At 51.5% G+C, this 25,594-nt stretch overlaps 1 protein-coding gene across 1 annotated transcript in view; it reads right to left on the minus strand.

Annotated features, from left to right (window-relative positions):
• The window catches only part of ATP9A (ATPase phospholipid transporting 9A (putative)), a 103,298-nt gene that overhangs the window by 55,668 nt on the left and 22,036 nt on the right, over positions 1-25,594 (minus strand). The window contains exons 5-9 of the mRNA XM_029917968.1: positions 13,978-14,036; positions 12,449-12,500; positions 10,250-10,344; positions 5,600-5,680; positions 4,765-4,840 (exon numbers count right to left, since the gene is read on the minus strand). Coding sequence (XP_029773828.1) covers positions 4,765-4,840; positions 5,600-5,680; positions 10,250-10,344; positions 12,449-12,500; positions 13,978-14,036 — 363 coding nt within the window. The remainder of the gene's footprint in view (positions 1-4,764; positions 4,841-5,599; positions 5,681-10,249; positions 10,345-12,448; positions 12,501-13,977; positions 14,037-25,594) is intronic.

Raw genomic sequence — 25,594 nt, forward strand, 5'->3', positions numbered from 1 at the left:
TCAACACAGCGGAGAAGACAATCAACGAGGGAGGAAACAAGAAACGGTGATCACAGACAACGGCGGGCGCCATGGCCAAGTTCAGGCACAAGAACAGTAGAGGAGGCCGGAGGAGGCTGCCGGTCCGGTCCGTGCTGGGTGTTCAGAGCAGCAGTCTCGGAGGTGAGGACACCTGAGCAGACGCTTGAACCCCGAGAAGGGCCCTGCTCAGGGAAAGCTCCCAGGAGCACAACGATAGAGTCTCTGCTGGAAACGGAAACATCTGAATGGCCCCCGCCCAGAGGAGGGTACAAAACTTCGAGCAGAGCTTCGAACAGAGGTGGGAAGAAGTGTTGGGACTGTGTCTCCAGCAAAGCCCTGGGAGGAGACGCTGAAGTCCCCCTTCCAAGCTTAATGCACACACGTGGTTCCCCTCCAGCTCCCCCGCTGGCCCCTTTCCGGATGGCGGGCTCCAGTGAGTGCAGGCCCGCAGCCACAGCAGACGGTTAAACTAGGGGTGGCCACGCGGCCACGGCACTCGCTCCTGCACAGATGTGGTGGCTCTCAGTCACTGCGGTCCAGGGTTCGAGGGGGTGCTGATAACTAGGGCCTCTGAACAGGTTCTCTGCTGGCCCAGCCACCCTCAATGCCTCCCAAGGCCGCTGGAAATGGCCTTCCCAGCCCACCCCCAGCACCTGCCTGTGCTCAAGACCAAAACTGCCCCCGCAAGATCCAAATGCCAGCCACCATCAACCCAGGAGAAAAAACAGGCACGTGCCCGTTTGGTCCACACAGCACATTTGAATTTGGGGTGCCTGGGGGGCTCTCTTGGTGGAGTGTCCAACTTTTGATTTTGGCTCAGGTCATGATCTCACGGTTCGTGAGTTCGAGCCCCACCTTAGGTTCTGTGCTGACAGTGCGGAACCTGCTTGGGATTCTGTCTCCCTCTTTCTCTCTGCCGCTCCCTCTTTATTTCTCTCAAAATAAACAAACTTAAAATAAACAAAGGTTTTAAATTCATTGCCAACTTTGAAACACGGGCTATCATGTAAAAAAAAAAAAAAAAGAAGAAGAAGAATTCTGGCTTCTCCCAGAGAATCAAAGATCTGGTGACTCTGGGTCCACGCCTGTCACTGGGTTAGCAGCAGGTGCCACGCACAGGCACTCCCCTCGGCCAGGGGCCGGCTCTCAGCTCGTCCGGGCCCCCACCCGGCCCAGTCAAGCCCTTCAAGACTTTCTGACTGGAGCCTCTCCACCCCCCACCCCTGACCTCCGCTTCCTGTGCTGTCAGCCCCACTGTCCCTCCCTACTGTCACCCTCTGCTGTCCATCCACACAGTCAGAAGCCTCTCCATTTGGCCAGCTGGTTTCCCAGGTCGGACCGCCGCAGTCGGATATCACACAAAGCTCTCCCTAACTCTCCACGACAGCGTGGTCCTGGGGTCGGCACTGCTGTGACCCCTCAGCTCCCCGTCTGTGACGAGAAATGCCACCCCCCGAGAGCGAGCCTTCAGAAACGTTTATAGCAGTCAGACGCTGCTGCAACCTTCAAGCGTGCAACCAGGGGACACGCCCCGCTGAGCAGGGTCCCACATGGCAAGGTGCACGCGGATGACCGTGTGCCGGTCGTACACGGCCGCAAATCCATCTGCCACACTGGGGCCACGGGAGGCCGGACGAACGACAGACTGGAGAGTCTGAGACGCCGCAGACTCCGTAAGACCCAGGCCACCTGCTCCGTCAAGTCCCCCCGCCTCCCCCTGTCTCACCCCAGGGACTCCTCCACCTAGCAGCACAGGTGTCTGGTTACCATGGCAACTGCGTCCTCTAGAGATTGGTGCCAGTCGCTGCAGCTGGACCCTAAGTGCTGCCTGACAAGTGTTTTTTTTTTTTTTTAATTTTTTAAACTTTCAAATGAGAACAGCAGAGTGAACAAATCACAGGAGTTAGATTCTAAAGAAGTAAAATCTCGCATAATTAGGACTGCCAACGACCGCTGTATCCTGAGCTGAGCACCAGGAAGGAAACAGCTTGTGTGTACCCTCATGTTTGCACTGGAACCAGAATGCAGTCATGGAACAACTCACGGAGAAGCAGGGGAAACTGAGGCCAGCTAAAGAAATGGCAAGCGTCCAACCTCTCGGACTCACTTGAAAACCTGTGCCTGCAGAAGGGCTGGGCAGGGGCTGCCCCTGGACCACTGACATCGCCCTCTCTCTGTTCCTACATCACCACTCACAAGCTGTTCGAAATGTCTTCTCCCATCTTCGAGATCCCAACCTGCTTTCCACTCGCTTCTTCCCAAGAGATGACCTCATAGGCTGTGTGACCTTAGGCAAGTTGCTTCACCTCTCTGAGACTCAATTCTTCATTAAGTCTCCATTTAATGAGGCCAAAGCAAGAGAAGGGCAGCACAACACTCTGTAACTAAAAAGAACCTGATTAATGACTTCTTACCGTTCATCTATGAGATTAAGGCTGAAAAGTCTTTCCAACCTCAGACCATCCACCTCAAAATCATAATTTGTATTAAGTTTGAGTAAACTAGAAACACAAGGGTGGGGACCACAGCTTTCTGGCAGGCCCCTGCAGTACGGGGGCCCAGCGACAGAGCGTGGCGGCACGACACAAAGGCGCTCGATCAGAGTTTTCTGGGGGCGCCTGGCTGGCTCAGTTGGTGCAGAACATGCGACTCTTGATCTTGGGGTCGTGAGTTCGAGCCCCCTGTTGGGGAGTAGACTGTACTTAAAATAAAATATTAAAACTCCTTTAGGGGCACCTGGGTCACTCAATTAAGCATCTGACTTTGGCTCAGGTCATGATCTCACGGTCCATTAGTTCAGCCCTGCAGTGGGCTCCACACTGATAATGTGGAGCCTGCTTTTTTCTTTCTTTCTTTCCTTTTTTTTTCCTGCATGGAAAGAAGAAAATCACCAGAAAAAAACCAGATGGCCATGTGAACATGGAATTATTAATGCAATGTTAGGGGCGCCTGGGTGGCTCAGTCAGCTGGGTGACTGACTCTTAATTTCGGCTTAGATCATGGGATCAAGCCCCGTGTTGGGCTCTGGGCTGAGTGTGGAGCCTGATGAAGATGCACTCCCCCCACCTACTCTGTCACTCTCCCCCCCACACACTCTTTCTCTCATGTTAATTAAACTATTATAATTTTAAAATAAAGAATAATCACTTGTTAATAAGTGACTTCAAGTGGAGAAAAACTTGGGGGACCTGGGTGGCTCAGGTGGCTGGGTGTCCAACTTCAACTCAGGGTCACCATCTCACAGTCTGAGTTCAAACCCCACGTGAGGTTCAGAGCAGGGAGCCTGCTTCAGATCCTGTGTCTCCACCTCCTTCTGCCCCTCCCCAGCTTCCACTCTATTTCTCAAAAATAAATAAACATAAAAAAAAAAAAGTGGAGGAAAAACTGGGAAGGAAGAGTTGTGGATCTGAGAGACTGGGTGGGTGAGCAGCAGGGGAGAGGCTGAAAGGGAAGGGCTGCTACAGGGGCTGGTGGGCGTGGCCACGGTGTGGGCGTGGGCTGAGACATGGGCGTGGCTTCGGGCCTAGACAAGGTATGGCGGCAGTGCCCAGCGGCCACGCAGACACTTAAGGACCCATTTCCCACTTCTTTAGTCCTCTGGAGGATTTGAAAGACACCCCAGATTATGCTGCAAATACAGGCAGGCAGCGGAAAAGAGAAATGTCAGAAGACGTAAAGGGGACGCTGATCTGGGTCCACTGGCATTAAGCGGTGCCCATGCAGATGAACCCGCAGACCCGTGTGTGGTTTGCCCTGATCTGTGCTGGTCTCTCTCGGACTTGGTCGCAGAGGCCCCTGACGGAGCATCTGCTGTACTAAAGAGCCACAAGGTGGCATCAAGCAGAAGAAAACAGGTTGGTGGGAGGGAGGTGTGCATGAAGAGGGAGAGAGTGAGCTTCCAACAGCAAAGGCAGGAAGTTCCCAGCAGTATAATTACACGTTATTAATAGTAGATACTATCACATAATATAGGTAACAGTAACAACTGCTGCACTGTAAGTTCTGCTGCTGGAGCAAAGTGCCTGGGTTCAAGTCCTCACTTTGCCTTTTACCTGCTGTGTGATTTTGGGCAAGTTACTTAACCTCACGGAGCCTCCGTTTCCTCATCTGCAGAATGGGAATCCTACCAGCACCTTCCCTCATGGTAACGTTGGGAGGCTTAAGTGAAATGTGTCATGCACATAAAGGACTTGACAAAGTGCCTGACAGATGGAAGGCATCCCATGAGGCCAGCTGCTGCTGCCGCGGATACTGCTCAGCCCCCCAACCTCTTCAGCCCAGTGTCATCCCAGTGTTCAAAATTAAAGGGCACCAATTTCCACGCCACGGCTCCAACTCAGGCCCGCAGCCTCTTCCTGTGCTGGACTTCCCTGGACTGACGGGGGCGGGGCGGGGGGGGGGTCGGCCGGGCAGCCCCCCACAGACACAACTTCCAGCCAGGACGTCCAGCTGACCCAATTTCTGGTACAGATTAGAATGTCAATCTCGGGCGGCAATTAAGGGCTATTCCCGGAGTGGACGCTGCAGAGAAGCCCGCCAGCACAGCAGACCCTCCCGGCCGTCCGCAAGCGTCCGCGGGCCAATCAGATGCAGGTTTGATTCCCCAGAGGGGCAGGAGCAAGTGGAAAACACCATCTGACCGACGACTCATTTTCCCAACTGACAGATGATTATTCTAATTACACAAAAGGATTTTCTTTCCTTTTCAAATTGCTAGCACATTCCGCGGCCAGGACGCCTTACCCGACGCGATGACCGTGCCGGCCCAGAGCGTGTTCTCTATGCTCAAGCTCTCGCTGATCGGAGGGTCGCTGTCCTCCTGGAACAGACCAAACGGACACGGGTTCATCTACCAAGGTCTGGGCGGGATCCACGGGCGTCTCCAGCTCGCTCCTCCCAAGCCAGGAACAGGGGAGGACCCGACTCAGGAAGCCAGGGGAGAAGGGCCAAGTTCATGAACCACCGTCCTCGATATTTTCATCCCGTGGGGACAGTGAAAAGGGCAGTCTGAGACTGAAGAGAGGTCCTACGAAGCTAGAAATAAAACGGGAGAAGCCAGTCGAAGGAAGACAGCCCTTTGCTGGCCAGGCCTACGGCTTCCGGAAGGAGAGCGTGAACTTAATTGGGACACTATGAATCTCCTGTCCCAGATTCTTCGAATAATTTCAGTCCAGATTTAATTTCTATTCTGGAAAGTTGGGAAGTGGCTTAAAAATGTCTAACGGTGATAGACCGGGCTTGTGCGAGCGGGAAGAGGTCATGGATGCATCCGAAGGGGACAGAAAGAGCACGTGCTTTCAGATCACAGAGTTTTAGCATCCATTTTAACAACGCTCAGCTCTGAGCGGTCAGGTGATTCAAGCTGCTCAGAGGCCGGAAGAAAATCGAGCTGGGCCAAGTGCCCTTAGAAATACGATGTCAGCTCTCGGGGGGGGGGGGGGGCCCACTTAAGGGGACTGCACCCCACTGGGAGGAAAGCTACGCCCCGGCAGAGACCCGTCACCACTGTGTGCAGGTGTCTGTCCCCAGCACACCCTCCAAGGGAGGCAGGGCTCCACAGTGAGCGAGGCCGACTTACCCTTGTAAAAGTGCCCACGAAGTTGTGAATGTCGATGTTCGGTTCTTCTGCATAAACATAGGATCGAATCTGAAGAAGGTCCTGTTCAACATAAGTAACAGTTTGGAGTTAAAACAAAGCCCACGATTCAAGATTTTGGGCGGCACCCACTAGTTTCCAAAAGCAACGGTGGCTCCTAGACGGCAAACAGGCTCCAGGAATCACAGGGCAGGCGGGGGAAGGAAGGTTTTCCTATTCGAGAAGCTCAGAGGCCACTACCCACGGGATCCTCAGCGTCCGCACAGGCTCCCCTGTGATGAGGCCTGCTTGTCCGTGTTTGCCCAGCGCTTCCCACGCTGGTCCTGCCACACTGTGGCTTCCAAGAGCTGATGGTGCCAACAAAATACTCGCTCAGTCAACAAGTAGCTGTGGGGTGCGTACTCGGGGAAAGGCGGAGGGGTGAAAAGCAAAAAAACAAAAAACAAAAATACCACCACACACCCATAAGGAGGGCTACTCTCAAGAAACAGAAAAAAGTGGGCGCCTGGGTGGCTCAGTCCGACTTTGGCTCAGGTCATGATCTCATAGTTCGTGGGTTCAAGCCCCGTGTCAGACTCTGTGCTGACAGCTCGGAGCCTCAAGCTGCTTCAGATTCTGTGTCTCCCTCTCTCTCTGCCTCTCCCCTGCTCGTGCTCTGTCTCTCTCTGTCTCCAAAATGAATAAACATCAAAAAAAAAAAAAAACAGAAAAAAGTGGGCGCCTGGGTGGCTCAGTTGGTGAGGCATCGGACTCCAGCTCAGGTCACGATCTCACAGTCTAGGAGTTCAAGGCCCACATCAAGCTCTGTGCTGACAGCTCAGAGCTTGAAGCCTGCTTTGGATTCTCAGTCTCCCTCTCTCTCTCCCCTCTTCCACTCATACTCAGTCTCTCTCTCTCTCTCGAAAATAAACATTAAAAAATAAAAAACAAAAACCAGAAAACAGTGTTGGTGAGGATGTGGAGAGATTGGAGGCTTGTGCACCGCTAGCAGGAATGTGAAATGGTGCAGTCACTGTGGAAAACAGTATGGAGGGTCCCCAGAAACTTCCACAGAGAATTACCATGTGAATAGCAGGCCACCTGCTGGTAACTGAAGGCAGAGTCTCAAAGATACCAAACCACCACGTCCATAGCAGCCTTTTTCACCGTCCCCAAAAGACGGCACCGAACCCAAGTGTCCATGAGCGGACACATGACGTAAGCATACACGAACCGCGTTGTACATGGATGACGGAACCCTGCCCAGCCTTAAAAAGGAAGTTGCAACACGGGCCACCACATGGGTGAAGCTTCGGGACATCATGCTAAGGGAAGTAAGCCAGACACAAAAGGACAAACACTGTGTGACTCACAAGAGGTCCCCAGAGCAAAGTCACAGAGACAGAAACAAGAGTGTGGCTGCAGGGGGCTGGGTGACGGGGAACTTCTGTTTGGTGGGTGTGGAGTCTCAGTTTTGCAGGATCATAAAACCATAAAATGGAAGCCTCGGTGGCTCAGTCAGTTGAGCATCTGACTTCAGCTCAGGTTGTGATCTCACAGTTTGTGAGTTCGAGCCCCGAATCGGGCTCTGTGCTACAAGGGCGGTGAACTGCTTGGGATGCTCTCTCTCCTCTCTCTCTGCTCCTCCCCTGCTCTCTCGCATGCTCTCTCTCAAAAATGAACATACATTTAAAAAAAATTTAAATCATAACGTGGTAAAGCTGATGTGTATTTTACCACAATAAAAAAATTAGAAAAAAAATCTCCAGTCAGGTAGCCAGGACCTGACACCACAGGTATTTGGACCACAATGGCCTTGGCAACAGGGCTCTGGAGTGGGGTGGAGGCTACCGGTCACCCCCTCGGACAGGGCCTGAGCCTCTATGAACTAGTAAGGAGATCCCGTAGGCAGATGTATTTTGTTCTGTGGCCTCTACGTACTTGTAAGAAAAGGCCTGAGACACATCCGAAGCAGACAGGGGCAAAGGGTGCAGAATCACAAATGCAGTCGGACCCCTTCTCTAGAAAAGCTCCCCCCACCAAGTCTGCAGGCGCACCTCTGCAGGCAAGTGGGCTGACAAAGGTCTGCAAAGATCACCGCCGACTTCACATGACCCCCAAGGAAAGCGGGTAAGGTGTGGGGTGGAGGCCATGAACGAGACTGTTCACTTTTTCCTCCAGGGCTTTCCGTATGATTTAATTTTTTTGAATGTTTACTTATTTTGAGAGAGAGAGAGAGAGAGCAGAGGAGGGGCAGAGAGAGAGGGAGACAGAGAATCCAAGCAGGTTCTGCGCTGTCAACACAGAGCCCAATGTGGGGCTCAAACACCCAAATCATGGGAGCATGACCTGAGCCAAAATCAAGAGTTGGACGCCTAACCGGCTGAGCCACCCAGGCGCCCCCATTTAATTTTTTTAAAACAAGAATATATACACGTAACATCCAGGTAATCTTTTCATACAATTCTTTTAACCTACAACCTTGCTGAATTGTTGCTCCCCGCTCAGATCCCTTTGGCCCATTAAGGCAGAGATTCCTGAGAACAGAGACAGGGCATCTCCCCCCTTCCCTGGACCCCAACCCAGGCCCGGGCCAGATGGGGGGAGGTGTGGGCGGGAGACACGAGCATTTGTTAAACTGACACATTCAAAGCACACACCAAGAAACGCAACTTCGTGCAGCTGACAGTCAAGTACTATCTTCATGATTCTAGGCTCTTCTAGACTATTTCTTCTTCTTTTTTTTTAATTTGTATTCATTTTTAAGAGAAAGAGCATGAGCAGGGGAAGGGCAGAGAGAGACAGAGACACAGGATCTGAAGGGGTCTCCATGCTGACAGCAAAGAGAGCCCAATGTGGGGCTCAAACTCACGAACCACAAGATCATAACTTGAAGTCAGAAGCTCAACCGGCTGAGCCACCCAGGCACCCCTAGACTGTTTCTTAAAGTGAGTCCTTCAAATCATTTTGAGGATCATGAAGCTTTCTATGCAGAAATCTTACCAGGAAGTTAAAATGCCCCTGTGTGGCTCAGTCGGTTAAGCCCCTGACTTCGGCTCAGGTTATGATCTCATGGTTCATGAGTTCAAGCCCCGTGTCAGGCTCTGTGCTGACAGCTCAGAGCCTGGAGCCTGCTTCCGATTCTGTGTCTCCCTCTCTCTCTGTCCCTCCCCTGCTCGTGCTCTGTCTCTCTTTGTCTCTCTCTGTCTCTCTCTCTCAAAAATAAACATTAAAAAAAAGTTTTAAAACGCGTCACCCAGAAAACTCAGAACCTCTCAGCAGATTAACTCCCTCTCAGAGGCAGGGGAGTGCCTCCGAAGGATTCCCAGGGGCTCCTGACCACGGTCAGAAACTCCCTACTCTAGAACGCCCGGTGTGAAAATAAACGCTAACACTGGTGCAGTGTCACCTGTCACTGGCTATGGAAAATCACCAGTCCGGTGGGCGCCGTTAGTGGCAGGTTAGCAGGGAACACTGTCCTCCCCCCTCCGTCCCCACAGACCACAGTTACGGTGACTGCTGGCCCCGGAAAAGCTTACATGTCCTGCCTGAGCCTTTCGGACACTGCTGGTCTCTGCGTGTTTCAATTACATTGTGTGACTTTGTAACCCAGGCCTTGGGCCACATCCAACCTACGTGGCTTGTGTTTAAACTTACTCTCCAGCTCCATGTCCCCCTCCCTTTACAAATCACGGCACGAGTGACGTGGGCTGATGAGGAAGTGCGGGACCTTGCGGAGCTCTGAGAGCTGGTTGGTTCTATGCAGGCACCCGCTGAGAGAGGGCTTCGGTGTTGTCCCACACACTGTTCCACATGCTGTTCCTCACACTGTTCCAGCAGTGAACACATCGAGCAGAACTCTGTGCTGGGAGACACTGCCTTGAAGCGAGCGGGGGGGGGGGGGGGGGGGGGGGGGGGGGGGGGGGGGGGGGGGGGGGGGGGGGGGGGGGTCAGAAAATGCCTCCCAGACAAGGAGACCTGAGCACAAAACCCAGGAGACAGAATGGAGACGTCCGCCCAGGCAGCCGCTGCAGTCTGACTTGTCACCGGTGCCAGAAACTGCGAGGGCAAACACTCAGAGGCAGAGGAGGCCTGATCGGGAGGGGGCCGGCACCGGCGGGCACGGGCACAGCGGACGTAGGGCTTGGGGACACCGGCGAGGGCTCGGTAAGACGAGAAGCCTTCGGAGGCCCCGAGCGGAGAATCGACGCACCTGTCTTAGCTCCGGGTTCACGCCAGGAACCCTGTGGGGGCGTCTTGAGACTCGAGCTTCGGGGCGCCTGGGGGCTCAGTCGGTTAAGCGCCCGACTCTGGATTGCCGCTCAGGCCACGATCTCACGGTTCATGAGCTCGAGCCCCGCGTCAGGCTCTGTGCTGACAGTGTGGACCCTACTTGGGACTCTCTCTCCCCCCCTTCCCCTCCCCCGCTCTCTCTTTCGCTCTCAAAAAAACAAACTTAAAAAAGATTCCGAGCTTCCCTGCGAAGAGCCCCCCGCTGCAGTTCACACTTTAGCTTGGAAGGACAGGCGCTCGGGGTCCCCCGGACGCCACGCCGTCGGCCCTCCTTGGCCCCGGACGCCCCGCACGCTGCTCTGCACGTGCAGGGCACCCAGGCCGGCTGCCAGGCTGTGTCTCTGGGGGACAGCTACTCACGGCTGCGGCGGGGAGCCTCTGCGCGCAGCCCACGGGCAGCCGAAGCTTCCAGTCCGTCTCGCCGTCCAGCTGGTCCGTCCGCAGGAAGCACGACCCTGTGGAAGGAAGGTGGGCGCCGTCGAGACCCCTGCAGCTCAGGGTTCATTCCTGCTCTGGCCTTAGGAAAAATCCAACCGATGGCCGGCAACCAAAATGGAAAAGAAAACCCCCCGTTTCCCGCTTCCTCGGCAAGCTCTCGGGTGGGAAGGGCTGGGTTCTAATCCTCACTCTGCCATCCACTCTGAGTAGGAGCCGGGGCCTGCTCCTTGACCTTGCTAAATACACCCCAGCAGGCCCTGTCTGTGAAACAGGGAGAAACGCGGCCCGCAGGACTCTGCTGTGAAGACCCGGGGGCGGGGGGTGACGGAACCCCAGCACGGCGGCCGGCGCGGGGTGGGAGCGCGTCAGGCCGCTCTGGGCAGGCGCCGTGCAACGCCGTATCAGGAACCAGACCCCTGGACCCACGGCCAGCGGCACCGCGTGCGAGCTGCATGCCCTCAGAAGTTACGTAGGCTGTCCGGGCCTCAGTTTCCCTGACTGTAAAGATGGACAGAACAGCAGCAACCTCATATACCGAGGGCTCGACCGTTGATCCTGTCAGACTGCTCGGAACGCAGAAGGCGCCGGAAGGGACCTGCTTTGTCACCTACTTGCACGCAGAAGCCTGTTTCAGTCTACGTGCCAGTCTCAACAATGACTTAGCTGTGCAGTCATCAGACCCCAAATGTGGTGAATTTGTGGGCACTGCAGCCAAGACCTCTGGGCGCTCTTATGGGAGAGCACGTCTGGGGGCGTTGGGTGGCTCAGTCAGTTAAGCATCTGACTCTCAGTTTTGGCTCAGGTGTGACCTCAGAGTTCATGAGTTCGAGCCCCGAGTCAGCCTCTGTGCCAACAGCACGGAGCCTGCTTGAGATTCTCTCTCTCTCTCCCTCTTTCCCTATCCCTTCCCCACTCATGTTCTCGCTCTCAAAATAAATCAACTTTAAAAAAAGAAAAAAGAAGGGACGCCTCAGTGGCTCAGTCTGTTAAGCGTCAGATCATGGTCCCACAGTTTGTGGGTTCGAGCCCCATGTCGGGCTCTGTGCTGACAGCTCAGAGCCTGGAGCTGCTTCGGATTCTGTCCCCCTCTCTCTCTCTGCCCCTCCCTGTTCTCTCTCTCTAAAATAAACATTGAAACAAGATAAAACAAAATAAGAATAAATAAGAAAAAAGGAAAAACATCAAATCTTTTCATTTGTCGGGAATGGGGGGGGACATTTCGGGGACCCCTAACCCACAACGCTCAATCTTCACTGGCAAGGACGTAAGAGCCAACTGAGGACACAGCTGCAGATTTCAAAAGAAGACTTTTAATCTAGTGCCTTCTCCCCCACCTCTGGGCTTCTTAAATACACTATCAGTATAAAATTTCATCTATACTTTTATTTGATTGATAATAAAATGGGTTGCAGCAACCTTGAAGGAATATAAATGTGATTTTTTTTTCCAGATGTCCAAAGACCTGATTGTGTCCATAGGCAAGAGGAAAACAGTCACGTTGCCTTCCAACAGCTTAAGTAACAAAACCTAAAAAGGAGATTAGAGTCGGCAGATGGGGGGGGGGGGGGGGGCAGGTGGCGGCCACACCGGCAAATAAACTGCCCAGAGCAGGGTCTTGGAAGAGCCTCCAGCAGCTCGCCCGGGCCCAAGTGGGCTGTGATCATAAATAAACTGACGAGTGAGGGGAGGCACGGCCCCGCCACTCATGAGCCAAGGGCCCAACAGGCCACCTACCCCCCACTCCCAGCTTCCCTACAGCCACACACCTCCTGGTGTTTTCTCCGAAGAGAGAGGAGTTCTGTTTGCTTCTACGCATTAGACCCACTTCCTTATCCCGCCAACCCCTGAAGGGAACCCTAACGGGGGCCCAGAAAGGGAAATCATGGCCACTGCGAGTGTGGCTTCACCATCAGCACTGATGATCCAAATCTGTTGAGCTGTGAGTACCAAGAATGCTTTTTTTTTTTCCCCCTAAAAGACTGCTCTGTTAAAGAGATGTTTTCGATTTGCCTCCACGGTCCAAAATGATCATCTACTTCTGTTCCATTTTCAAATGATTATTTTGCCAAATTACTACTGAAAGGTTAATGGTTATTTTCAAAATTGATCCCAGATGCTTACCGTTTTTTTCTGACGTCCTCAGGAAGATCATGTCAGCAGGGACCCGCTGGTTCTGCGTAATGAAAAGAAAGGCTGTTAGTGGCAAGGCCCACGTGTGGGGTTCCGCTCCCCACCCCGCCCCCGCCCTCTCGGTGGGGAGGGGCCACTGAACACCCACGGCCTCGCTCAAGGGTCTGCCTTTGTCCCAGACAGATTGGGGGGTTTATTCCGTTTTGAATCTGAAAAATCTTGCACGCTGCTGTTACTTTCCTAATCCCCTACTGAAACCTTATCTCGGGAAGAGAGCTAGTTTCCTGAAGAATCCAAACATTGCCTCCTGGCGTTGCAGCCAGAGGGCCGGGGCCTCCAGCCGCCTGCCCTGGCCGCCTTTCTTCCAGGCGCTCTGCCGAAACCAAAGACACACACACACTCCACTCACGCTTTCTGCTCCAACCAATTTTCTGGCTCGATGTGTGGCTTTGGGTGGAATTTTAATAAGGAAGTCAAGTAGAAAGCAGCAGCAGAAGCCAGTCTCAAAAAAAACCAAAAACACAAAAAACCCACGACATAACAGCGCCCCCCCCCTTTAATTATGAACAGAAAAGTGCGTAATAACAGAAAGCGTCTGTGTGTTTCTTCCGAGCTGCCACCCAGAAGCGCTTCACTCTCCCTCAAATCGACTTTGAGTTCTTGGATTTAATCCTTTTAAAAGAGCATGGTTCACTTCCTACAGAAACTGGTTACAATATGATCCTTTTCAAATCAAATATTATTCCCCGGCTCTCCAGGGCCACCCCCAAAACCCGCTACCTTCCAAACAGACGGTGGAAAGAGGCGAGTGGGGGCCAAAGTCACAAACATTTACTGAGGGCGCTCTTCTAAAAATGTGTCTTCTGGCCTCCTTACAGCTCTCGTATTACACTGAACCCCATCTCCCCCCAAACTGACAGAAAAGCACTGTGTTTATATCACAAAATGCAACCTGAAACTGCTCAAACGGTAAATGACCAATATTTTTATGTGTTTACGCAGCAAGCAGACTTCTCGGAAAGATTTTGTAACAAGTTTTAAAAAAGAAAAAAAACAGACGCATCAAATAGGAAATCAAAACTTAGGGGCGCCTGGGTGACGCAGTTACCTAAGCATCCAACTTTGGCTCAGGTCATGATCTCACAGTTCGTGGGTTTGAGCCCCGCGTCGGGCTCTGTGCTGACAGCTCAGAGCCTGGAGCCTGCTTCAGATTCTGGGTCTCCCTCTCTCTCCGCCCCTTCCCCACTCACATGGTCTCTCTCTCTCAAAAATAAATAAAAAAATTTTTAAAAACCTGTACTTGTGTTTATAAGCAGAATTTTTGGCTAACCAATACATGTAAACCTTGAAAAAGTACTTTCTGTGTAGGTCTCATGGGAAAAACAATTTTCCTCCCCAGGCAAAGTTATAGAAGAAAATCCCAAAAAGCCCACATTCTTCCAGATGTCCAGATTCAGGAAGCGGCAATGACTGCCCACTTCCACAAACTCACACAGCAGTCCGTCCCAAACCCCACCCACCTTTTCAACGATGATAAGATCTCCAACCTGGATATTGGAGCTCTTCACCTTCACCGTCCCTGCAAAGAAAGACGTCCGAGATCCATCATGTGTGAATGCATTTCAATTCCTCGTGTCTTTGTGGAGTGCCCACAAGCCTGCAAAGTCTACACCGTGTACCCAAAGTATGTGCGTCCCCGCCCAGCCAACCTCATCAACACGGCCCGCCTCTCTTGGGGAGAGATTCACCTGCTGCACGGACTGCTCCAGGAACGGAGTCCCCCGTTAGAGCCCTGGAGTAACTCACCCCCGCCTCGAGGCCTCTGTCTTACGGCCTCGTATAAGCTTAGTTCTAAGTCAGCACCGTGAGATTCATGCAGCCTCAAAACACAACAAAAAAACAGCATGGAAATGGGGAAGAAAATTAAGAGTCAGATCCATGGACAGAAGGTCAACTCTTAATTTTCAATACCCCCGGAAAGAAGCCAACCACAAATGAGTGATTTTTTTTTTAATTTGCAATTGGTACATATTTCATTTACGTGATTATCATCAGACTTTACAACTTCCGCTGGGCGCCTGGATAAACAGTAAGAGCTAACGTTAAACACCAATCCTGTGCTAAGTACCAGACAGATGCTAACACAGTGACATTTTATTATCTAGAGCATTCAGATGAGCAAAATTCGCTCTGACCTGTCCTCACACTCCTAGTCTCTCAGAGCAGCTCAGAGCTAGGATTCACACCACCGTCTGACTCCAGAGTGAATAAAGAATAAAACTTAAAAAGTAAGTTCAAGGCCGTGTGGGTGGCTCAGTCGGTTAAGCCTCCGACTTCGGCTCAGGTCATGATCTCACATTCGTGGGTTCGAGCCCCATGTTGGGCTCTGTGCTGACAGCTCAGAGACTGGAACCTGCTTCAGATTCTGTGCCTCCCTCTCTCTCTGCCCCTCCCCGCTCATGCTCTGTCTCTCTCTGTCTCAAAAATAAATAAAACATTAAAAAAAAAAAGTAAGTTCAGTTCAACCCCCCAGAAACATTTACTTAGCTCTCTGCTATGGGAATTCAAGGATGCAAGACAGTCCCCATATCGTAGGGGAAAAAACCCTGGTCTCCTTCAGGAGCCAACAAGCCTGTGCTGGTGGGGACCAAGGCAGTGGACAGTGTCGGGTCCCCACTGGGCCAACTGTTCCCTGCAAAGGCTAAAAACCATTCTTAGCTCCTAGGCTGCACCAAAAAATAAAAGGGGGGGGGCTGAATTTGGCCCCTGGGCTATAGTTTGCAAACCCAAGAGCTGGTGGGGAGAGCCAGACAGAGGCTGTTCGTGCAAAATAGAGTGTGAAACGATGGAGGGGAGCCCAGCGCCCACGCAGACACCCCCAGAGCATGCACTCAACACTCAAGCACCATTTATGGAGCACCTGCTGTATGCCCGGTGGTCCGCAGAGGGGGGACACATGGAACTCTCACTCTAGCGGAGGGAAGGGGGCGACAAATAATAATGGGACGGGCTGAGGGGGGTGGCCAACACACACTCTGCAGGAGAGGTGAGACCGGAAATGGCCAGAGGAAGGACACTAGTAACCAGTAACCGACGGGAGGAAGGCACGAGATGTGAGAAGTGGTGAGCGCCAGGAGCCCATACGCTCAAGCAAGGCAGGCTGCACCCCCTTCGGCAAGACCAGGAGCACTGCGTGGGGGGCAGGGAACAGCGAGAGACCAAGAGGAAGGGTGGTCGGGGCCAGTGGTCCTAAGAGCAAGTCCAGAGAGGCGGTGGCCTGCATTCTGGAGATGGGGCAAATTCTCACATGGTACACTCTTCAGGTCATTGGCCTTTGGTTAAAAAAAAAAAAAAAAAAAAAAAAAAAAAGCTCATTTAACTTCTAAAGGTCAGCCAACAGAGAAAGGAAATGACAGCAGTGACTCTCCGGCCTCCTCAGGGAAGCCCGCTTTACCCAGCACCGAGAGCTGTCCCTCTCCGCCGCACCCGCTCACCCCACTAACACCCAGCGTCCACGAAGCAGGATTCCTGTCTTGAGATTCGTTAGCGTTAAGAGGAACTTAAAGACGCTAATGAAATAACCTAAGTGTCCGACTCTAGACTTTTACAGTTTTCCACAGCATTTTATACTTTTCACACAATTCAGTGTGTCTTTTTAATGGTTCACCTCCATCGAGACTTTCCATAGCATTCCGCTGATCTCTACTGAATCAACTCTTTCAAGGAGGTTCCATAGGGTTTCGTTTTAATTCATGCTTGTATTTAATTAAATTGTGCCGCGGTAACAGTGGGTAGAACGGGCACTGAAAAGGAAAGCATACACACACAGGCTAATAACAACTTGTAGACAGAACGCAGCAGGTGGCGAGGGGCTGGGCCGACCGGTCAGGACTTCCGGATTCTCCCAGGGTGCACCTCACACCAGGACAGGAGTGTTTAACGTGCCTCGTTCTCACAAAACGCGGGACTAAATGCAACTGGTGGGCCTGAACCCTAACACCCTGGAGAGAGACCCACAGCCTCAAGTCTTCATTATGTGGAGACACCTGCCCAGCAAAGAGAGGACGGCCGCCCATCCAAAGAGTCAGAGGGCGGCTGGGGGGCTCGGTCTGTTAGATGTCGGACTTCGGCTCAGGTCATGATCTCACAGTTTGTGGGTTCAAGCCAGCCTGGAGCCTGTCTTCAGATTCTGTGTCTCCCTCTCTCTCTGACCCTCCCCTGCTCGTGCTGTCTCTCTTTCTCAAAATTAAATAAGAAACATAAAAAATATTTAAAGCGAAACAAAACAAAAAACAAAGAGCATTAGAAATGGGGGAAAGAGAGCCCCAAGTGCAGAATTCTTTTCCTGCCTGAGCAGTTCTTCTGGTCCCACCAGGGGCAACAGGAGGAACAGGCACAGCCCCCCTTCCTTCCCGGGGGGTTTACAGAGGCGCTGCCTGAAGCAAGGAAGATCATAAATTCAACACGGCCCTCGGTGCCAATGAACTTCTCCTGCCCCTGAGCGTGCCCCGGCTTTCCCAAACATAAATTTACACATTGTCTTTGGTTTTATTACTAAAATTTGAGCTGGTGGACTGACCCAAACGATCACGGAGCCTGTGTCCCAGACTTGGAGACCTCGCTACAAATTTTCTCTTACGTGGGACTCAAAGAGGAACGTGTATTTCCAGTCTTATTAAATAATAACTATGTACGGCTATGTGCGGATGCCGGCAGGACAGAGGACGAAATCAGCAGGATTTTGCTGGAAGGCTGGAGGGTGATTCTTTCTGGAGCCGCAGGGAATTTATCCCTTTCTCTGGCACATACACTGTCTACGTTCTTCAGGGTGATTGTTTTGGTTTGGTTTGTTTATGAGCAAGGAGTTCTTCTAATACGAAAAAAAATAATAATAAATTAAATGAGCTCCAAGTCTTCAGTGACCAGACCCAGATCTTTCCTTCTACAACGGAGTCCTGATTTACGACCAGTTAACGTGAACTCTGCATCTCCCTGTCCATCTGCTCCATCTCAGTAAAACCCCCTTTGAACCCGCGGCGTTGGCAGCGCAGGTTCTGAGGAAGGCCGGCACGCCGGGCCTTCAGACGGGCCCTTGGACTGTACCTGCCTGGCATCCAACAGTCTCAGGATGGGGGCGGCGGACGGAAGTCACTAGTATTGCTCAGCCATGGCTCCCTCATTAGCATTTCAGAATGGGGGGGAGGGTCCTTCAACAAAGGGACAGCCTCAGAACCCCCACTCTCTCGAGCTCATCACAAAGCCCCGACCATACATTTGGGCTTCCCTTTCCACGCCGCCATTTTGGGGGGCCCGTCGAAAAGGCACAGTTCGGGCGTGCGTGCGGGACACATGGTTAGTGTGTGGCCACGGAGGTGCTCTTCTGGAGGAGAACAGACGTAAACCCAAAAGGAGAAAAAGGGGCAGGAAGAAAAGAGAAGGAAACGCAGATATGAGTAGGTAGAGTCATAGCTACCAGCCACGCAGGACGGCTGGCTGCGGTCGTGGAATAAAAGGAGCTCGCCGTGGCCCTGGCTGTGGTGGCCGGGGTGGGGGAGGGGAGTGGGGGAAAAAGGGGGACAAAATGAGACCGACCAGCCAGGCATTAAGGGGCTGGGACTAACTCACACAATGAAAAAACAACCCTTCAAGCTGTGGAAAGGGCTCCAAAGACGTGGTTTCCATCCTCACACTAACAACTATTTTGAGGTTTCTACAAACATTCTTGCACAAAAGAACGAACAAAAGAAAGAAGGAACAAGGTACAGATGGACTCTGGTAGAGCTTCTCATCTTCCTAACAAAGAAATATGAGAAACGGGGCGCCTGGGTGGCTCAGTCGGTTGAGCGTCCGACTTCGGCTCAGGTCATGATCTCATAGCTCATGAGTTCGAGCCCCATGTAGGGCTCTGTGCTGACAGCTCAGGGCCTGGAGCCTGCTTCAGATTCTGTCTCCCTTTCTCTCGCCCTCCCCTGCTTGCACTCTGTCTCTCTGTCTCTCCAAAACGAATAAACGTTTAAAAAATTTAAAAAAAAAAAAAAAAGGAGGAGATGTAAAAACAGCACATCTCCAAGGACTGTCACCTGTCTCCAGAGAGAGCAGGGCGGCTCGCGCCGGCCATTCTCTGGCTGGAAGCAGACGCTCTCCCAGCACCCCACCGAAGGTTAGCAGACACAAGTCCCCAACACTTCTTCCCTGAGGCCCCTCTCAGGCAGAAGGAGAGCCGGCCCCACGGGTGAGCAGCCCCTGTGCTCACACGGCACCCCCACCCCCGGCCCTTGGGAGGATCAATGACCCGTTCTCATCTTAAAATTCCTAACTCTTCCACACAGGGCCCTGCATTTTCGTTTTGCACCGGTTCCCACAAATGACGTGGCTGCTCGCGAAGCGAAGTGAAAACACCCGGGAACACCGGCGGTGCCCAGGGCCGAGAACCCAGCTTCCCCTCCCCTGACCGCCCACCGCCCAGCCTCCCACCTCCAGCCTCTGGGATTTGCAGATACATTTGCAGAAGCTGTACAGAGGTTGGGTTTGAGATTTTTTACAAAGGTTAAGTGGGGAACTGTCTGCTGGCCACATCCTACATCACTAAATGCCTCCTATAAAATAAATGTATCCCTTTCAAGCTTTCGACACTTTACCCAAGTCACCTCGGAGCCCGAGTTTATCACAGGGAGCAAAATTCCAGTTACAAGAGCTGTTTATTTCTGTAGAGATGGACCCCAAGCCTTTCATAAGCAAAGCTACTGAGCCCAGAGCGTGCTCTTCACGGATGACGGCTTTGGAATAAGAGCAGTGTGTCTACATCGCGGGGAGAAACCAGATGTCTCCCCGGAGTCCAAACAAGCAAGTGACAATCCAGCTACACTGCAGAACAGCCCGCGGAAAAAAAAAAACTTCTTTAAAAATAAATCCCGGGGTCCGAGTACGTGCGGGCCTACAGTCTGACCCCGAACACCTCGGGCCCTACTTTGATTTTCCATCGCGCACGCAGGCTTCTGTACACGCTGGGCCCCATCTCCACGCACCAGCCCCGGCCCGTGGGTCACTCCTGAAGTCACACTCCGGGGCAGTGGGGAGCTGTGAGTTCCCCGGGGCTGACGGTGAAACGCCTCTGCAGAGCCCAACACAGCTCCCGGGTTTAAAGCTGACATTTTCATCCTCAGAGAGACTGGTCTGCATTCCCCAGACCCTCAGAAAAGACTGTTATTTGAAAACAGGCGAAGGGTTGAAGAGCATTATTATAAATTCCATGGCCACTTCCTGGGGCTTTTGTTTAAAATAGTGGGAACTTAAAAAAGAGAGAGAGAGAGAGAGAAAGGCTGATGTTTCAGTGTAACAAGTTTACACCCCGCGGAGGCTTTTAAAATAAATACAGAAATGGTCCCCTCCGCTTCTGGGGCCCGATAATGAAGAACCAGAACAGCACCCCGGAGCTGGCGGGGTGCTTTTCGGGAAAGGTAACACCTCAACGTGTATGTGAGATTGTTCTCAGGATTGTTTTTTTGTTTTTTAATTAAACAATAAAGGAGTTCACCAATGATTTGCAATAAACAGAAGTTGAGCACTCTGAACACGGAAACCCGGGGGTCTGAAATCACTGGGCACGCGGCGGAGAAGGGCATGAGAGAGTGTCTGGCGGGCTCTGCTTTAAACAAGACTTAAAAGCGAATGCTCTGCATCTTGGAGGAAGGCTTGGGCAGGGCGACACTTTGCTTCCTGAACCGGATTTGAGATCCGCAGTCAAGGACCTTTGCGGTACTTTTGCTGCGGTTGATATCAAAAAGACCGCTCGCTGCAATTCTCCTCTCTAAAAAAAGTACAAAACAGGAGTGTCGGGGCGCCCGGGGGGCTCAGTCGGTTAAGCATCTGACTTTGGCTCAGGTCATGATCTCACGGTTTGTGAGTTCAAGCCCCGCATCGGGCTCTGTGCTGACAGCTCAGAGCCTGGAGCCTGCTTCGGATTCTGTGTCTCCCTCTTTCTCTGCCTCCCCCCCAACTCATGCTCTCTCTGTCTCTCAAAAATAAACATACATTTGGGCCGCCTGGGGGGCTCAGTCGGTTAAGCGTCCGACTTCGGCTCAGGTCATGATCTCACAGTCTATGGGTTCAAGCCCCTCCTCGGGCTCTGTGCTGACAGCTCAGAGCCTGGAGCCTGCTTCAGATTCTGTTATCTCCCTCCCTCTGCCCCTCCCCCGCTTGCTCTCTGTCAATGTCTTTCAAAATAAAATAAAGACATAAATTTAAAAATAAGTAAATAAATATACATTTTAAAAATTTTTTTTAAAAGGGGGGAGTGTCTGCCCATCCTCAGTGCAGGGGTTACTTAGCGCCGGGCCTTACAGATATGATCTTTTCTTCCAACCGGAGGCCTCTGCCGCAAACCGTGTCACACCAGACCCTTGGTCGGGCCAAGAGGCCTCAGCACTGGGTCCCCCTCTTGGCATTATCGGAGTCGGAGGTACTAAAGCCATGCTGTATGTCTCGCGCTTGGGGCTGTCCAATCCAGATGCCAGCAGGGACAGAAGAGCAACCCAGAGCCCTGGAGGAAACTGGGGTCCAATGATCAATACACGGTTCTACTCAGCAAATGCAGATTACAGCCAACTGGAGAAGGTCCAGACTTCTGGATGAGGTGTCTCCCTATGAAGCCACTTTGAATGATGGTCTTCCAGAAGCCTCCACCCAATTTTCCACTTACCCAGGAAACATTTCCCTCTAAATGCACAGAATCGGGGGCATCTGGGGAGCTCAGTCGGTTGAGCGTCTGACTTCGGCTCAGGTCATGATCTCATGGTTCATGAGTTTGAGCCCTGCGTCAGGCTCTGAGCTGGCAGCACAGAGCCTAGAACCTGCTTGGACTCTGGGTGTCTGTGTCTCTCTGCCCCTGTCCCGCTTTGTCTCTCCCTTTCTCAAAAATAAACATTATAAATGCACAAAATCATGTTCGTGATTTGTGCTGGGGTTTACAATGATTAATAAATATCTGAAACTTGAAAAAAAAATACAATTAACAAATTTTAAAGTGTAAAACGCAGCTTGGTGCTCCTCGTGCCTGAACGGAGTTTACACTATGAAAACCACAAACGGTACTTGGGTTTCGGAATACAAAGTTTCAGTTTAGTTGACTACCGGTGAACAACACAACTCCCATTAAGGAGTGCATCTTCCCTACTCCGCCCTACCTTCTCCTGATAAATTCCAGTGCCGTACCAATGCCAAAAGGAAAGACACGTATATCCTTGACCTCAAAATTCAGTCACGTGAACCACAATCCTAACTAATAGTCCAAAGTGGATTCTGAAATAAATTGGAAAAAAAAAATGTCACTCTTATGTGAAGGTGGGATCTGAGGTTATTCCATCACTAGGAAAGGGTGAAGAGGCCCTTTCCAGAACTATCTGGAAAGAAATGGGGAAGATGAAACATAGCAGCTGGTTTTTAAAACCCATGTATATCCAAAACCTGAAGAAGGGGGGTTCCCTCCATGTCACATAGACTTCCGGCTTAGGGCTGGCGGCTGGCGGCGTGCCCAGATGTCTCCGGAGGGAAAGAAGCATCCGGCAACTGTGCTCGCCGTGCCTCCGCTTGCACTTTCTTTCAAAGCTAATTAACCGTGTGCCTCATTCAGCCCTTGCTCACAGGTTAGTCTGGGGAAACATTCCCAGTAGAAGGCCCACGGAATTCACCTCTTGAAAATGGAAAGAAATCCAACTGCCCTGACCACCTGGGATCATCAAGGCGAACCACCCTCCCTCCCACGCCCCGCCCCCAGAATTACACTTCTGGTTTGAGCAGGACACACGGAGAGAGAAACGATCCCTTTACTCACTGTTCTCACCTCACCCAGCCCAAACCCTCCCAGTCACAAAATGAAGCTTTGCGGGTTGGCTCCCACTTCAAGACCCTTCCACCTTCGCCTGTGGGACTTTGATGCCACCGAACGCTGTGAGAGAAGACCCCTCAGCTCAGAGGAACCTCCCTCCAGTCTCTGATCGCGCTGCAAATGAGGATTTCAAGGAGAAGAAACGCTTATTTATCCAAAGGCATGATCCCTACCGGGTTTCCACCAACTCTAACAATCAGTCTGTCCACCTTAGAATGAGGATGCTGGGTTAATAACAAATTCCTTTGGACTCAGAAACGCGTTTTAAACTTCTTTAAATCTGTAGTGTGGGGATTAAGGCTGGACATCACTGCTCTGGGTGACAGGTGAAGGTTCCATGTGAAGGTGCTGTCTGTCCCTCCCCCCAACCCCCAGCCCCCGGCACACAGGACTGCTGAGACCTCCAGCTCCAGACGCGCATTCAGACAAGCCGGGGTCCAAGTCACATTCCCGCCCTTCACTAGCTGGTGGGAGGCAGCACTAGCCCCTGTGAGCCCCGCTGAGCCCCTCAGCTCCCATCTGTAAAAGCCACCTGGCTATTTGAGAAATGACACGCTAGACCTTCTCCAACACCTGGCTGCCTTTCGGTGGATCAAGCTTTCAGTTTTTTTCTACTGCTTTCCAACTTCTATGGTATTTTTTTTTAAGAGTTGCAATTTTAAAGTTTATCTTTTTTATTTTTGAGAGAATGAGACTGGGGGAGGGGCAGAGAGAGAGGAAGAGAAGAGAATCCCAGCACAGAGCCTGACGCAGGATCCGAACCCACAAATCCTGAGATCACGACCTGAGCCAAAATCAAGACGCGGACGCCCAACCAACTGAGCCACCCAGGTGCCCCTTGACTGTATTTTTCAAACACTTCCAACACCGACTTCTCCCAAGCGTGCCTTCTCCATGGAGTCCTAGACCACAGGATGGACGTCCCATGGTGCCAGGCGCTCACTGGCCTACATGGTCTCCTCTGTTTTCAAACCAGGAGGGAAACTCAGGAAATACGGCCCAAACGGGAAGAACAAGAGGGAGCCAGACCTGAGGTACGTATCCCGCACTCCTGGTCATCCGGCCTGCAGCCTCTCGACGGAAGACCCTCCACCAAGGCCACTCTGTGCCTGTGCGATCTGGGTGCCAGAACGGGGCTGCATGTTCAGAAGGCTCCTGTTCTTGGTTTCATGCTTGCCTGCTGCCATCTGGAAATTCTTAATTTCTCTTATAAATTCATTTTGTTTATTTTGAGAGAGACAGACAGAGACAAAGAATCCCAAGCAGGTTCCACACTGTCAGCACAGAGCCTGATGCGGGGCTCAAACCCAAAAACCATGAGACCATGACTGGAGACGGAAAAGTCGGGCGCTCAACCAACTGAGCCACCCAGGCGTCCCCTTAAACTGTTAATTTTTGAACAAGGGCCCCGTGTTCATTTTGCATGAAGCACCACAAACCACACGCTGGGTCCCACTCTTCCACCCTGTAAGACATAAGACGAAGGTCACCTCTTCTGAGAAGACATATCAGCTCCTCTCTGATGGGCTCCATAACCTCCCATGACCCCTGGCTCATACTTCTGTTTATTTACTCACACCCACCAACATTTAATAGACCTCTGCTACAATACCATCAACACTGCCTGGCTTGGGCACACACCGTTGGCATCTTCTCAGACAAGAGTTATATTTAGAGCAACTCTGATAAGTCAGGCACTACTGTTACCCCCAATTTACTGACAGGCTAAGGACCCGCCCTCGTCGCTGAGTGTAGGCGGAAGGCGGATTCTAGAATCGAGGCAGAGCATGGGCTCAGAAACGCTACCTTCTTCAACTGTCATACACTGTGCTCAGAACCAGCAATGCCATGCTCAAGAAAGGGGACATTCCTCATGACAGCCACTCCACTCTGACACCTGAAGTATAACTATTAGTTGCATTTTTTTAAGTTCATTTGAGAGACAGAGAGAAAGAGAGAGAGAGAATCCCAAGCAGGATCCACACTGTCAGCATAGAGCCCGATGCAGGGCTTGAACTCACAGACCATGAGGTCATGACCTGAGCCGAAACCAAGAGTCAGATGTTTAACCGACTGAACCACCCAGGTGCCCCTAGTTGCATTTTTTAATTATCTATTTAAATGGCTGGATACCTCACTAAATTATGAATTCCCAGAATCCCCAGGCCCCACATTTATCGCTGTAACACAGAAACTTATGATACTCTTGGGATACGGCTGTAGTTAAAAAGAATTCTTAACAAAATGAATCAATAGCCATTTCCATGTGAAGTGTTATTATTTGACATGACAATGATTGTTAACAATTAATCTAATTGGTATGTTGTTTTAGATAATAGATTATTTTAATGAAATAAGATGATCTAAATGGAAGTAGCAATTAGCAGAAAAAGACTATCATCCATTTTTCCTCCCAGTGGTGAGTGCCTTACTTCCCGGGTTTTTAGTTGTTTAAAATCAATTTTTTTCTCAAAGTTTGAAAGGTTTTCAATTGGATTACCATAACGCTTCTAAAACTCTGGCAAGGTCACAACAAGAGGCGGGGCCACTGGCATCCTGAAAACTGTTATTAACTCCTGCTAAAAATACATGTCCTGAATCTAATTTTGACACATCAGACAAACACAGATTGAAGGACAAGCTATAAAGCAACTGTCCTGAGACTGGCCGGTCCTTTTCCATTTTTGTTTTAATGTGTATTTATAGGAGAGAAGAGAGCGTGAGCAGGGAAGGGTCAGAGAGAGAGTGAGACACAGAATCCAAAGCAGCTCCAGGCTCGGAGCCGGCAGCACAGAGCCCAGCGTGGGGCTCGAACTTGAGAACTGGGAAGAGTGAGATTTAGGAGATTTAGTTGGCAAAGGACAATTTGCCAATTTGCCAAGATGTGCCAAATGGGTCCCACCGGCAAATCTGTCCTGATCTCTATACTGGAAAAAAATTTTTCTGTTAAAAACAGGGCATTGTAAATGCTGGGGGGGTGGGGGAGGGGGCGCAAACCAGGACATCGTAGGAACAAATGGCAAATGCTGAGTAAGAACTGTAGATTCACAGTAACGCCGCGCTGTTAGATTTCCTGATTTTGACAACTGTACCGCGTTACGTAAGAGAAATGCCCCACTGGGAATTCAACACGGAAGTTCTTTGGGGTAAAGGGAATGATGTCTGCAACTTAATTCTCTGAGGGAGGGAGAGAGAGAGAGACAGAGAGAGAGAGGGAGGGAGGGAGGGGGAGAGAGAGAGAGAGAGAGAGAGAG

Source organism: Suricata suricatta, chromosome 12 (assembly GCF_006229205.1).
Source record: "Suricata suricatta isolate VVHF042 chromosome 12, meerkat_22Aug2017_6uvM2_HiC, whole genome shotgun sequence".
Classification (NCBI taxonomy): domain Eukaryota; kingdom Metazoa; phylum Chordata; class Mammalia; order Carnivora; family Herpestidae; genus Suricata; species Suricata suricatta.